The 13056-nt window shown below is 44.7% G+C and overlaps 1 protein-coding gene across 1 annotated transcript in view; it reads right to left on the reverse strand.

Annotated features, from left to right (window-relative positions):
• Positions 1-2556: 2556 nt before the first annotated feature.
• Positions 2557-13056, reverse strand: part of LOC123999784 — a 32618-nt gene continuing 22118 nt past the window's right edge. Inside the window, exons 13-15 of the mRNA XM_046305809.1 lie at positions 11185-12992; positions 5155-5191; positions 2557-5039 (exon numbers count right to left, since the gene is read on the reverse strand). Coding sequence (XP_046161765.1) covers positions 2557-5039; positions 5155-5191; positions 11185-12992 — 4328 coding nt within the window. The remainder of the gene's footprint in view (positions 5040-5154; positions 5192-11184; positions 12993-13056) is intronic.

The raw sequence follows: 13056 nt of genomic DNA on the forward strand, positions 1-13056 counted from the left end.
ATAAAATAATGGTTAATTGTGGTAATTTCAATTAGATAGAAACAAACAAGATTTCTTCGGTTTTAAGTCAGGATCTACCTGAGATTAGTAGTTATTTTACAAATCAAACACTTTCCTCAAAACACTTTTTTTTTTAAAGGAAAATATATACCTATGGGACTTACAAAATCATTTGGGTAATCAGAAATTTGAACACATTTGAAAGCACACAGAACCTCAGTCCTTTCTGCTGAGCACTAGACACATATCTGGCAGGCAGATGACAAAAAGAAAAATGTATTGCTTGTGGAAAATGTGGTCAGTACCTAGGTCAAAATCTAGAAATGACTGGGAAATTCTCTAAACGATGAGAGGAACAAGAATTTGGCGCATCTGCACAGCGTCCATCTTTTCACAAAACTTTTAAAAGTTTAGCATATCAGGAATGGTTGTCAGGATAGATTCAAGAAAGCAATCTTCTGGCTTTCAAGACTTTTCTATAGATAACAAACACAATGTAGACAAATGTATAATACAGTGGTTTCGCTCACCCAAAATCTGAAAACATCTTTCATGGTGTCTTTTCATAGAATATCTACATCATAGTTAAACATTAGGAGAAGCCCAAGGTTCCTTTAAAAAATACTGCATATTACAAGTGTTTTACTGATGACCTAAAATAGTTGATTTGTGAGAGCAATTATTGCATTGTCATCTTAAGATCTTTGTTCTACTTGGGTTCATAGGGCTTCTGATGTGCCCTCCTCACAGCAGCTAACCTCAGAAAGGTCATAGGTTATTGCCCTAAACCGACCCAGAGCCCAAGGTGTCACTGAAGACAGACTGATTGTCTCCCTTCAAGATTTGAAGACATCAGCATGAAAACAATACCCCAGTAATTGATGCTCAGTCCAGAGACTAGGCTAAGGATGTGTTACAAATCAGACAAGAGGGAGTGTAAAAAAAAAAAAATCACCCCCACCATTCAACATTTAAGATATTTACCCCGACAGTGGGAGGAATTACAATTTGTAGAAAGTGAAGAATCAAAAGCAACCAATGGGAGGAAAAAGATGGAAGTGCATAGGCCTACTGCACAATAAGCAATTATGAGATGAGATACTTCCTTTTGTTGTTGTCTAGACCAGTTCATATGTTTGAGATGTGTCTTCATGTTTGAGATTTCCCATTAAGATTACAAATCGGTAAGATAAACAGCAAGCTTCATGGTTTATTTGGCTTTGGATCCCATATCAAAAGGTGTGGCAATGCTTACATTCTCCAATCCTCAACAGAGCAGTCAGCTGCAAGTCCACTCCCCCCCCCCCCATCTAATTATTTAAATAAAATATGCTTTATAATCAAACATTTTCTTGATCAATAAAAGGGACTCTTAATATATTCCAACTTAAATGTAAATGTAATTGCCAAAATAATGTCGCCCTCTTGTGACTGCTTTGAACATTGATTTACTCACGATGGTATGCCTGCTACAGCAATGTGAAGTCATACAATAAGAACATTGATTTACTCACGATGATATGCCTGCTACAGCAATGTGAAGTCATACAATAAGAACATTGATTTACTCACGATGATATGCCTGCTACAGCAATGTGAAGTCATACAATAAGAACATTGATTTACTCACGATGATATGCCTGCTACAGCAATGTGAAGTCATACAATAAGAACATTGATTTACTCACGATGATATGCCTGCTACAGCAATGTGAAGTCATACAATAAGAACATTGATTTACTCACAATGATATGCCTGCTACAGCAATGTGAAGTCATACAATAAGAACATTGATTTACTCACGATGATATGCCTGCTACAGCAATGTGAAGTCATACAATAAGAACATTGATTTACTCACGATGGTATGCCTGCTACAGCAATGTGAAGTCATACAATAAGAACATTGAGTCTTTTTAGAATTTTATTTTCATTTTTTGACAAATATATATGAAATGTTGAACTCTTAAGGAGACAGTATTTGGAGAATTCTTTACAGAAAACGAACTCTCCTAGACAAGAAACCATCATAAAATACATCTACATGATTGAACTAACCATTTCTATTTGTGCCAAGGAAGAGAATGATACAACTTATTGACAGTGAATTGATGCAAGTGATTCTTAAATTCAGTCCAATGTTATTTGGTGCTGACAAAAAAAAGTTATTTCAAAAAGCCTGATGGGACTGTCATTTTCAGACATCTGTATTTTTATGATTCATGGGGTTGACTGTTAGTTTTGCATAAAGGCACACAAGCATTGGTAACCCTCAGGTGAGCATTGCTTTTTTGTCAAGACATTGGTCCCATTAGGCAGTACAATTATCCAAACAACTTAAAACAAAAATGTTATAATAAAAAACAATGAATAAAATGACCAAAAGATTTAGATCATTCATGTATACAGGGAAATGTCTTCTAGTAAGTTAAATTTTTTATTGAGACCTAAATTAGGTTGGACATTTACTCAAGGGTACAGTGGGTCAGCAGTATAGGACACCAACTCAGAAACCTGCTTTATGCTAATAAGAGCTTGAGGGAACACCAACTTATTTACAGAGGATGAAGTTCAGAAAGAGACCTGGTCTCCTGTTGTATGAACCCCTGGAGGCTTCTCTTTCCCTGCCTGAAGGTACTCTCCCTCCGGGAAAATGGTAGGATGACCAGGAGTCTTAGAAGGGTTTCAATGTTACTAAAGTTCCTAATGTCTGATGCCTTCAGAGTGTCGAGCACAGTGGCTGGAAGATACCCGGACATGGGATCCAACCACTTCTCTCTCCAAGACTTCATCTCTGTTGGGAGTGAGACCAGGTCAGGCATGTCATCTTTGTACATGCGGAAAACGTGAGCATTTACACTGCTGTTTTCTAGCTTCGACATGGCGTAAGGCACAATCTCCAGGCACCTCAGTGTACTGAGGACCTTCTCTGTGAAGAACTCACTGACCTCAGCAATGGAGTGCTCTATCACCTTCTGACTCACCGACATTTTGTAAAACTGACTCAGGGGTTCTAGCAGCGCAGAGTGCAACAACGTTATCTGCAGCTTGGAAGCTAAAGAGACAGCTTCCTTGAACCAAGCCTTGTGATGTGTGTCGATATCGCTCTTCAATTCATTGAGGGAAGTTAGGAGATCGGGCAAGCTATTCATAGCTAGCAACACATCTAGGGGTTTTCCTTGAAGAGATTGGCTCAGCTTTTTGGTCGAGCTCAGGACATTCTTCAGCACGACAGCCGTGAAGATGAACTCAAAACGTCTGACTTTATCGAAGTAAAGCAGTGCTTGGCCACTCCCTAAGCTATTCTCCTCACTTTTCAGCTCATTCAAGCACAGCATGATTACCTCCAGGAGCTCTACCACCAAATCATGCATATCATGACTCTTCTCCCAGTTCTTAATAAGCTTGTCCCTAAGCTCATTACCCTTCCCCTCATCATGTTGGAATATGGCAATGATCACATCTTCCAGTTTGATCTGTCGTTCTGCATCCTCTGTGAGCCACTGTAACATGTTTTCTACCGACACTGCACAGTCTGCTGCTGCCACTGCAGGAGATGACCTGGCTAGCCACACATTCAGAGACACAGCAGAGCTGACCATTTGCATGGCCAGGGGGTATTTCTGGGCTATTACAGCAGATACAGCCCTCATCCGAGACCCTACCTCACCAACACTTAGCAAAGCTTGCCCTCTACAGTAAGCCATATTGAGCCCCCATTTCTCTGATAGGGCTGTTTCAATAGCATCAGCCAAGACAGCAGTGTCCTGGCTGAACGGGATGAAAGCTACAGTCTCCTCGCATTGAGTGTCCTGTTTGTCCAAGTACCTGATGCACAGGGGGACATAGAGCTGTCCCTCAATCTCAACCGCCTGTTCCGTTATTATTGTAAAGAACTGTGAGTCCCAGAGTTCCTTAAGTATTTCCTCACGCACAGGTGGGTCATAGAAAGTCACAGCCTGCCTCTGACCTACGACCCTGTCCTCTACCATTGCGACGCCGCCCTGCGCCTGCCCCTGGGCGACGCCGTCCTGCGCCTGCCCCTGGGCGACGCCGTCCTGCGCCTGCCCCTGGGCGACGCCGTCCTGCGCCTGGGCCACGTCCTCCGCCACCAGCGCGGCGCCCTCCTCCGCCACCAGCGCGGCGCCCTCCTCGGCCACCAGCGCGGCGCCCTCCTCCGCCACCAGCGCGGCGCCCTCCTCCGCCACCAGCGCGCCGCCCTCCTCCGCCACCAGCGCGCCGCCCTCCTCCGCCACCAGCGCGCCGCCCTCCTCCGCGCCGCCCTCCTCCGCCACCAGCGCGCCGCCCTCCTCCGCCACCAGCGCGCCGCCCTCCTCCGCCACCAGCGCGCCGCCCTCCTCCGCCACCAGCGCGCCGCCCTCCTCCGCCACCAGCGCGCCCTCCTCCGCCACCAGCGCCGCCCTCCTCCGCCACCAGCGCGCCGCCCTCCTCCGCCAACAGCGCGCCGCCCTCCTCCGCCAACAGCGCGCCGCCCTCCTCCGCCAACAGCGCGCGCCCTCCTCCGCCAACAGCGCGCCGCCCTCCTCCGCCAACAGCGCGGCGCCCTCCTCCGCCAACAGCGCGGCGCCAACCTCCGCGCCGCCCTCCTCCGCCACCAGCGCGCCGCCCTCCTCCGCCACCAGCGCGCCGCCCTCCTCCGCCACCAGCGCGCCGCCCTCCTCCGCCACCAGCGCGCCGCCCTCCTCCGCCACCAGCGCGCCGCCCTCCTCCGCCACCAGCGCGCCGCCCTCCTCCGCCACCAGCGCGCCGCCCTCCTCCGCCACCAGCGCGCCGCCCTCCTCCGCCACCAGCGCGCCGTCCTCCTCCGCCACCAGCGCGCCGTCCTCCTCCGCCACCAGCGCACCGTCCTCCGCCACCAGCGCACCGTCCTCCGCCATCAACACACTGTCCTCCGCCATCAGCACGCCGTCCTCCTCTTGCAACTCTCCTGCAAGGGGTTGTTCTGCCATATCAGCTTGGTGTTCCTCAACTGTCTGCTCATGTCTCTCATCAGGGTTTACATCAAAAGCTCTGAAATCTAAACACACACACACAGTTAAATAAACACCCCTCTTGCCTTTATTTTCACTCTACTATTACATGGTTCATGTAGAATGTCATGATGAATTTTCATGATTTAAAAATTCACTTACCACTTTCCAGCTTCAGACCTTTCATTTGTTTCTTCACCTAAATTACATAACAGAATTGAGTACATTTAAAACACATTTATTTGCTATGCATATCTCCTTTGCCAGGGGATAAGGGGGACAAATGTATAATCCCTGGTATACTGTCTGTTTGTAAAATGGACAATTCATGAATAAAATAATTGTATGCATATCTATACCAGGGATTTTCTAGATCAAAATGGGGCTTAGGTGGTGGAGTGGCCATGGGCCTGGCAAATGGTGTGGTCAATGACCGTAAATTTTAGGAGGCCCTCCTGTTGGCCGCAGTGACAAAATGTAGCCGTTTTAAAGCAAATGACATGCAATTCCACAAAAAAAAGAGATTCAAACAAAACTAAATCTATGGAGGCCCCATGACAAATACTCCGGGAGTTAAAATTTTAGATTCCCCCTGACTTATTTTGGTGATTTGTTCTCAAAGATGAACTTACTTCAAAATGTACAGGTCCATTATCGTTTCTACATACTTTATATCTGTGGTTTAATTTTACACAAAAAATATTTAATCACCCCCCACCCCAAAGAAAAACAAATGTTTTATGTGTGTGTGTGTGTGTGTGTGAGATAGATATATATACAGTGGGCAAAAAAGTATTTAGTCAGCCACCAATTGTGCAAGTTCTCCCACTTAAAAAGATGAGGCCTGTAAATTTCATCATAGGTACACTTCAACTATGACAGACAAAATGAGAAGAAAAAAAATCCAGAAAATCACATTGTAGGATTTTTAATGAATTTATTTGCAAATTATGGTGGAAAATAAGTATTTGGTCACCTACAAACAAGCAAGATTTCTGGCTCTCACAGACCTATAACTTCTTTAAGAGGCTCCTCTGTCCACCACTCGTTACCTGTATTAATGGCACCTGTTTGAACTTGTTATCAGTATAAAAGACACTTGTCCACAACCTCAAACAGTCACACTCCAAACTCCACTATGGCCAAGACCAAAGAGCTGTCAAAGGACACCAGAAACAAAATTGTAGACCTGTACCAGGCTGGGAAGACTGAATCTGCAATAGGTAAGCAGCTTGGTTTGAAGAAATCAACTGTGGGAGCAATTATTAGGAAATGGAAGACATACAAGACCACTGATAATCTCCCTCGATCTGGGGCTCCACGCAAGATCTCACCCAGCGAGGTCAAAATGATCACAAGAACGGTGAGCAAAAATCCCAGAACCACACGGGGGGACCTAGTGAATGACCTGCAGAGAGCGGGGAGCAAAGTAACAAAGCCTACCATCAGTAACACACTACGCCGCCAGGGACTCAAATCCTGCAGTGCCAGACGTGTCCCCCTGCTTAAGCCAGTACATGTCCAGGCCCGTCTGAAGTTTGCTAGAGAGCATTTGGATGATCCAGAAGAAGATGGGGAGAATGTCATATGGTCAGATGAAACCAAAATATAACTTTTTGGTAAAAACTCAACTCGTCGTGTTTGGAGGACAAAGAACACCATACCTACTGTGAAGCATGGGGGTGGAAACATCATACGTTGGGTCTGTTTTTCTGCTAAGGGACCAGGGCGACTGATCCGTGTAAAGGAAAGAATGAATGGGGCCATGTATCGTGAGATTTTGAGTGAAAACCTCCTTCCATCAGCAAGGGCATTGAAGATGAAACGTGGCTGGGTCTTTCAGCATGACAATGATCCCAAACACACCGCCCAGCAACAAAGTAGTGGCTTCGTAAGAAGCATTTTAAGGTCCTGGAGTGGCCTAGCCAGTCTCCAGATCTCAACCCCATAGAAAATCTTTGGAGGGAGTTGAAAGTCCGTGTTGCCCAGCAACAGCTCCAAAACATCACTGCTCTAGATGGGTCTGCATGGAGGAATGGGCCAAAATACCAGCAACAGTGTGTATGCTGCAGTAGTTTGTGTCAGGGGGCTAGGGTCAGTTTGTTAGTGGTCCTGTGTAGCTCAGTTGGTAGAGCATGGCGCTTGTAACGCCAGGGTAGTGGGTTCGATCCCCGGGACCACCCATACGTAGAATGTATGCACACATGACTGTAAGTCGCTTTGGATAAAAGCGTCTGCTAAATGGCATATATTATTATTATTATATGTTATATCTGGAGTACTTCACCTGTCCTATTCGGTGTCCTGTGTGAATCTAAGTGTACGTTCTCTAATTCTCTCCTTTCTCTCTCTCTCTTGGAGGACCTGAGCCCTAGGACCATGCCCCAGGACTACCTGACATGATGACTCCTTGCTGTCCCCAGTCCACCTGGCCATGCTGCTGCTCCAGTTTCAACTGTTCTGCCTTACTATTATTCGACCATGCTGGTCATTTATGAACATTTGAACATCTTGGCCATGTTCTGTTATAATTTCCACCCGGCACAGCCAGAAGAGGACTGGCCACCCCACATATGCTCTCTCTAATTCTCTCTTTCTTTCTCTCTCTCGGAGGACCTGAGCCCTAGGACCGTGCCCCAGGACTACCTGACATGATGACTCCTTGCTGTCCCCAGTCAACCTGACTGTGCTGCTGCTCCAGTTTCAACTGTTCTGCCTTACTATTATTCGACCATGCTGGTCATTTATGAACATTTGAAAATCTTGGCCATGTTCTGTTATAATCTCCACCCGGCACAGCCAGAAGAGGACTGGCCACCCCACATAGCCTGGTTCCTCTCTAGGTTTCTTCCTAGGTTTTGGCCTTTCTAGGGAGTTTTTAATAATAATAATAATAATTTTCCTAGCCACGGTGCTTCTACACCTGCATTGCTTGCTGTTTGGGGTTTTAGGCTGGGTTTCTGTACAGCACTTTGAGATATCAGCTGATGTACGAAGGGCTATATAAATAAATTTGATTTGATTTGTGTGAAAACCTTGTGAAGACTAACAGAAAACGCTTGACCTCTGTCATTGCCAACAAAGGGTATATAGCAAAGTATTGAGATAAACTTGTTGTTGACCAAATACTTATTTTCCACCATAATTTGCAAATAAATTCATAAAAAAATCCTACAGTGTGATTTTCTGGATTTTTTTCTTCTCATTTTGTCTGTCATCGTTGAAGTGTACCTATGATGAAAACTACAGGCCTCTCATTATTATAAGTGGGAGAACTTTCACAATTGGTGGCTGACTAAACCTTTTTGCCCCACTGTGTGTGTGTGTGTGTGTGTGTGTGTGTGTGTGTGTGTGTGTGTGTGTGTGTGTGTGTGTGTGTGTGTGTGTGTGTGTGTGTGTGTGTATATATACATATATACACACACATACACAGAGCACCATAATTTATTGAACAGTGATTATTTTTTGTGTTATTTTGGTTCTGTACTCTAGCACTGAGTTTGAAAGGATACAATGACAATGAAGTGCATGACAATGAAGTGCAGACTGTCGGCTTTAATTGAAGGGTATTTTCATACATATCGGCTGAACCGTTTAGAAATGACAGCACCTTTTGTACATGGTCCCCCCATTTTAAGGTACCACAAGTATTTGTTGAATTGGCTTCACAGATGTGTGTTAGGCAGGTGTATTCATTTTTGTTGTTAGTGAATGAGCTGTTGACGAATAGTATTGATTAGACTTTGCTATTGCCTTTGGAGGTTGTTGTTGGGGTTTGACAACATGAGGAAGACAGCAGTGTCGATGCAAATGAAGCTGGCCGTAATAGGGCTCAGAAATGAAAATCAATCAATCAGGAACATTGCAAAAACCCTGGGCCCAAGTCAACAGTTTTTTCTTGTTAATGATGAACCAAACAACAACCGGTGAACTCAATTATGTCAAAAGACCTGGTAGACTGAGGAAGACCACTGTGCTCTTTATTTAGCCTCCAAACTCATTGGACGACACTTCATCGTGCAACAAGACAATGACCCTAAACATACTGCTAGAGCAACAAAGGGGTATTTGATGGCCAAAAAGTGGAAAATCCTTGACTGGCCGAGTCAATCAGCAGATCTGAATCCAATTGAACATGCATTTTACATGCTGAAGAGGAGACTGAAGGCAATAAGTCCCAGGAACTGAAGATGGCTGCAGTACAGGCCTGGCAGAGCATCACCAGGGAAGATACCTGGCATCTGGTGATGTCGATGCATCGCATACTTCAAGCAGTCATTGCATGCAAAGGATATGCGACCAAATATTAACAATGAATACTTTATTCTACATTATGTTGAACTGTCCAATGCTTTTTGATGCCCGAAAATGGGGGGGGGGACTATGTATACAAGCTTCTATGATTTCTAAATGGTTCATCCGATATGTATGAAAATACCCTCAAATTAAAGCTGACGGTCTGCATTTCACCCTAATTGTCATTGTATCCATTCAAACTCAAAGTGCTAGAGTACAGAACCAAAATAACAACAACAAAAAAGATCACTGTCCAATGAATTATGGTGCTCACTGTATATATCAAAAGTTTGGACACTCACTCATTTCAGGGTTTTTATTTATTTTTACTATTTTCTACATTGTAGAATAATAGTGAAGACATCAACACTATGAAATAGTACATCATGTAGTAACCACAAAAGTGAAACTATTCTTCAAAGTAGCCACCCTTTGCACACGCCTGGCATTCTCTCAACCAGCTTCACCTGAAATGCTTTAACAGTCTTGAATGAGTTCCCACATACGCTGAGCACTTGTTGGCTGCTTTTCCTTCACTCTGCAGCCCGACTCATCCCAAACCATCTCAATTGGCTTGAGGTCAGGTCATCTGATACAGCACTCCATCACTCTACTTCTTACTTCTCAAATAGCCTTTACACAGCCTGGAGGTGTGTTGGATCATTGTCCTGTTGAAAAACAAATGATATCCCATCTGGTTCACGCTTAGCGGAACTCGCTGCAGAATGCTGTGGTAGCAATGCTGGTTAAGTGTGCCTTGAATTCTAAGTAAAATCACTGACAGTGTCACCAGCAAAGCAACCCCACACCATAACACCACCTCCTCCATGCTTCACGGTGGGAACCACACACGCAGAGAATATCCGTTCACCTAATCTCACAAAGACACAGCAGTTAGAAGTAAAAATCTCACATTTGGACTCATCAGACCAGACCAAAGGACAGATTTCCACCGGTCTAGTGTCCATTGCTCGTGTTTCTTGGTCTTCTTATTGGTGTCCTTTAGTAATGGTTTCGTTGCAGCAATTCGACCAAGAAGGCCTGATTCACAGTCTCCTCTGAACAGTTGATGTGGAGATGTATCTGTTACTTGAACTCTGAAGCATTTATTTGGGCTGCAATTTCTGAGGCTGGTAACTTACGAACATATCCTCTGCAGCAGAGGTAACTCTGGGTCTTCCTTTCCTGTGGCGGTCCTCATGAGAGCCAGTTTTTGCAACTGCACTTGAAGAAACTTTCAAAGTTCTTGGCATTTTCAGGATTTACTGACCTTCATGTCTTAAAGTAATGATGGAATTTTGTTTCTTTTTGCTTATTTGAGGTGTTCTTGCCATAATATGGACTTGGGTCTTTTACCAAATAGGGCTATCTTATGTATTCCACCCCTACCTTGTCACAACACAACGGATTGGCTCAAATCAATTAAGGAAAGAAATTCCACATATTAACAAGGCACACCTGTTAATTGAAATGCATTCCAGGTGACTACCTCATGAATCTGGTTGAGAGAATGCCAAGAGTGTGCAAAGCTGTCATCAAGGCAAAGGGTGGCTACTTTGAAGAATCTCAAATATAAAATATTTGGATTTGTTTAATACTTTTTTTGGTTACTACATGTGTGTTATTTAATAGTTTTGATCTCTTCACTACTATTCTACAATGTAGAAAATAGTAAAAATAAAGAAAAAACCTGGAATGAGTAGGTGTGTCCAAGATCGACTGGTACTATATATAGATTTTTTTTTTACCGTTTGGACATAGGCGGCCCGAGAAAAAAAAAACACTTAAGCGGCCCGTCCAAGACTTTTCTATGCAGACAAAAACCAGTGTATCAATAAAATCAGTCCTTAAAACATCTGCTTTGGAATGCTAGAATGAGTATTGCTTTTAATTTACCTGCTCAAGACATGGGATGCTTTCTGGGTCAACTTCGATGCACTTCTCAATGACTTCCCTTAGTATTTGAACAGTTGGGTAATGCATGAGAAGCATCACAGTGTCGGTTTTGCTGCCCTTGCAGACAGTGTTCTTCAGCAGAGCCCTCATGGAGTTCAGGGTGGTCTTCATCAGGTCCCACTCCATACTGACGCTCGGTAGAACAGCCACCAGTCTGAGCAGCATTGTCACTGTGGGATGGCTTTGAGATTCTGGGTGAAGCAGTATCTCAGAGATAGAAGCTGGTGGTGACATGTCTTGATATTTTTCTTTCCACACTGTGGCCCAGTTACTGATATCCTGCTCTACTGTGTCAGGATCAGGGAGGTCAGACAGGTAGAGACTGTATAGCTTGTCTGTGGACTCTGCGCGGATTGGCTCTGAAATGGGCTGTGGATTGCAGGTGGGAAGAAGAGACAGGAGCTTCAAGGCTTTCAAATGACTGTCGGAGAAGTTGTACTTCATTTCGTCAATGAGGCAGCGCAGTACAGGAACACTAAAGTTGTCCCTGTAGTACACCTCTGGAGACTCATAAGAGTTAGCTTCCTCTGGGAAACATACTTGCTGAGAGGCCACCTTGGATGCTAGTTGGAATGCCTCTTCAAACCAAGGTGTGTGTACAGTGCTTATGTTCTCCAACATCTTGTTCAGTGTCTCTATGATTGGTACGATCTTCTCCACCTCAAAGATGATGTCAGCAGGGTTACCACAGCGGAAAACAGTGCTGCAGTTTCGAAGAGGAGAACATGCGTTCTTCAGGATCACAAGTGTGACGACAAAATCCATCTCTCTCAAAGCAGTGGCGAGGACCTGTGCATGTAGCGACATAGTGCCCGCGGCGCTGGAACTAACTGAATCCAGGCAACTCAAGACTCCCTCCAATGTGTCGACTAAGAGATCAAAAAAGTCCTCCCTCTTCTTCCACCTGGAGCAACAGGTTTCTGGAATCTCCTCCAAGGCCTCCCGAGGTGTATTCAGTAACCCATCCACGGCCTGTGCTAGCTCTGCCTCCAGTCCAGGTGACTGGTCAAAGAACAGTAGAAGATCTTCCACAATTCCCAGCATCTTTGTGACAGGTGGGCAGTGTACACTTCCTGCTAGCCAACAGGCAAGACCACAAGACTCACTGGGTGTGATGACAGACAGAGGATAGCTCTCGAGGAACTCCAAAGACATCTTCTTCAGGCTGTGACAACCTGAGCCCATGCGCATGAATGCTTGTCCACGACACTGACTCATCGGCAATCCCCAATCTTCGGTTATAGTTGCTGAAAGATTCTTGACTTGAACATCAACGTCACAGGTTTCAAAAAATCGCAAAAAACCAATGAGCTCTACCTTGGGGGCGCATTCCCCAACATATCTGACAAAGACAGGCAGATAGCTCTTATTAGCAATTACAACAGGTTTATCAGTGATAAGAGAAAAGAAGGGGGACTCCTGTATTTCTAAGAGTATGACTTCCCTGATGGATTTTGTGAGAAGCTCTACCATTTCCTCCTCTCCTACGTTAAGCGTGAACTTGCCATCTCTTCCAAACCAGTGGCACAGGCCGAGATCCTGGATGAGAAGGACTTGATCTTCTTTGGAGAGTTCGGAGAGCTGGCACTTCTTTTTCCCTAGACGTGCAGCCAGTCTGAAAACCATTTCCAAACTCTGTCGATTATCTCCAGTGTGCCCATTCTCATCCACCGCTTTCATTTCCTGGTTCTCTTTCTTGTCAGAAGACTGATTCTCAAGGTCCTCTGCTGCATCTTTGCCATAATCGACTGAAAATACAAAAGGTAAATTATTGAATTCAATTTACTCAGTTCAAGTTCTATAATTTTCTAT

Source organism: Oncorhynchus gorbuscha, linkage group LG16 (genome assembly GCF_021184085.1).
Source record: "Oncorhynchus gorbuscha isolate QuinsamMale2020 ecotype Even-year linkage group LG16, OgorEven_v1.0, whole genome shotgun sequence".
In the NCBI taxonomy this organism is placed as follows: Eukaryota; Metazoa; Chordata; class Actinopteri; order Salmoniformes; family Salmonidae; genus Oncorhynchus; species Oncorhynchus gorbuscha.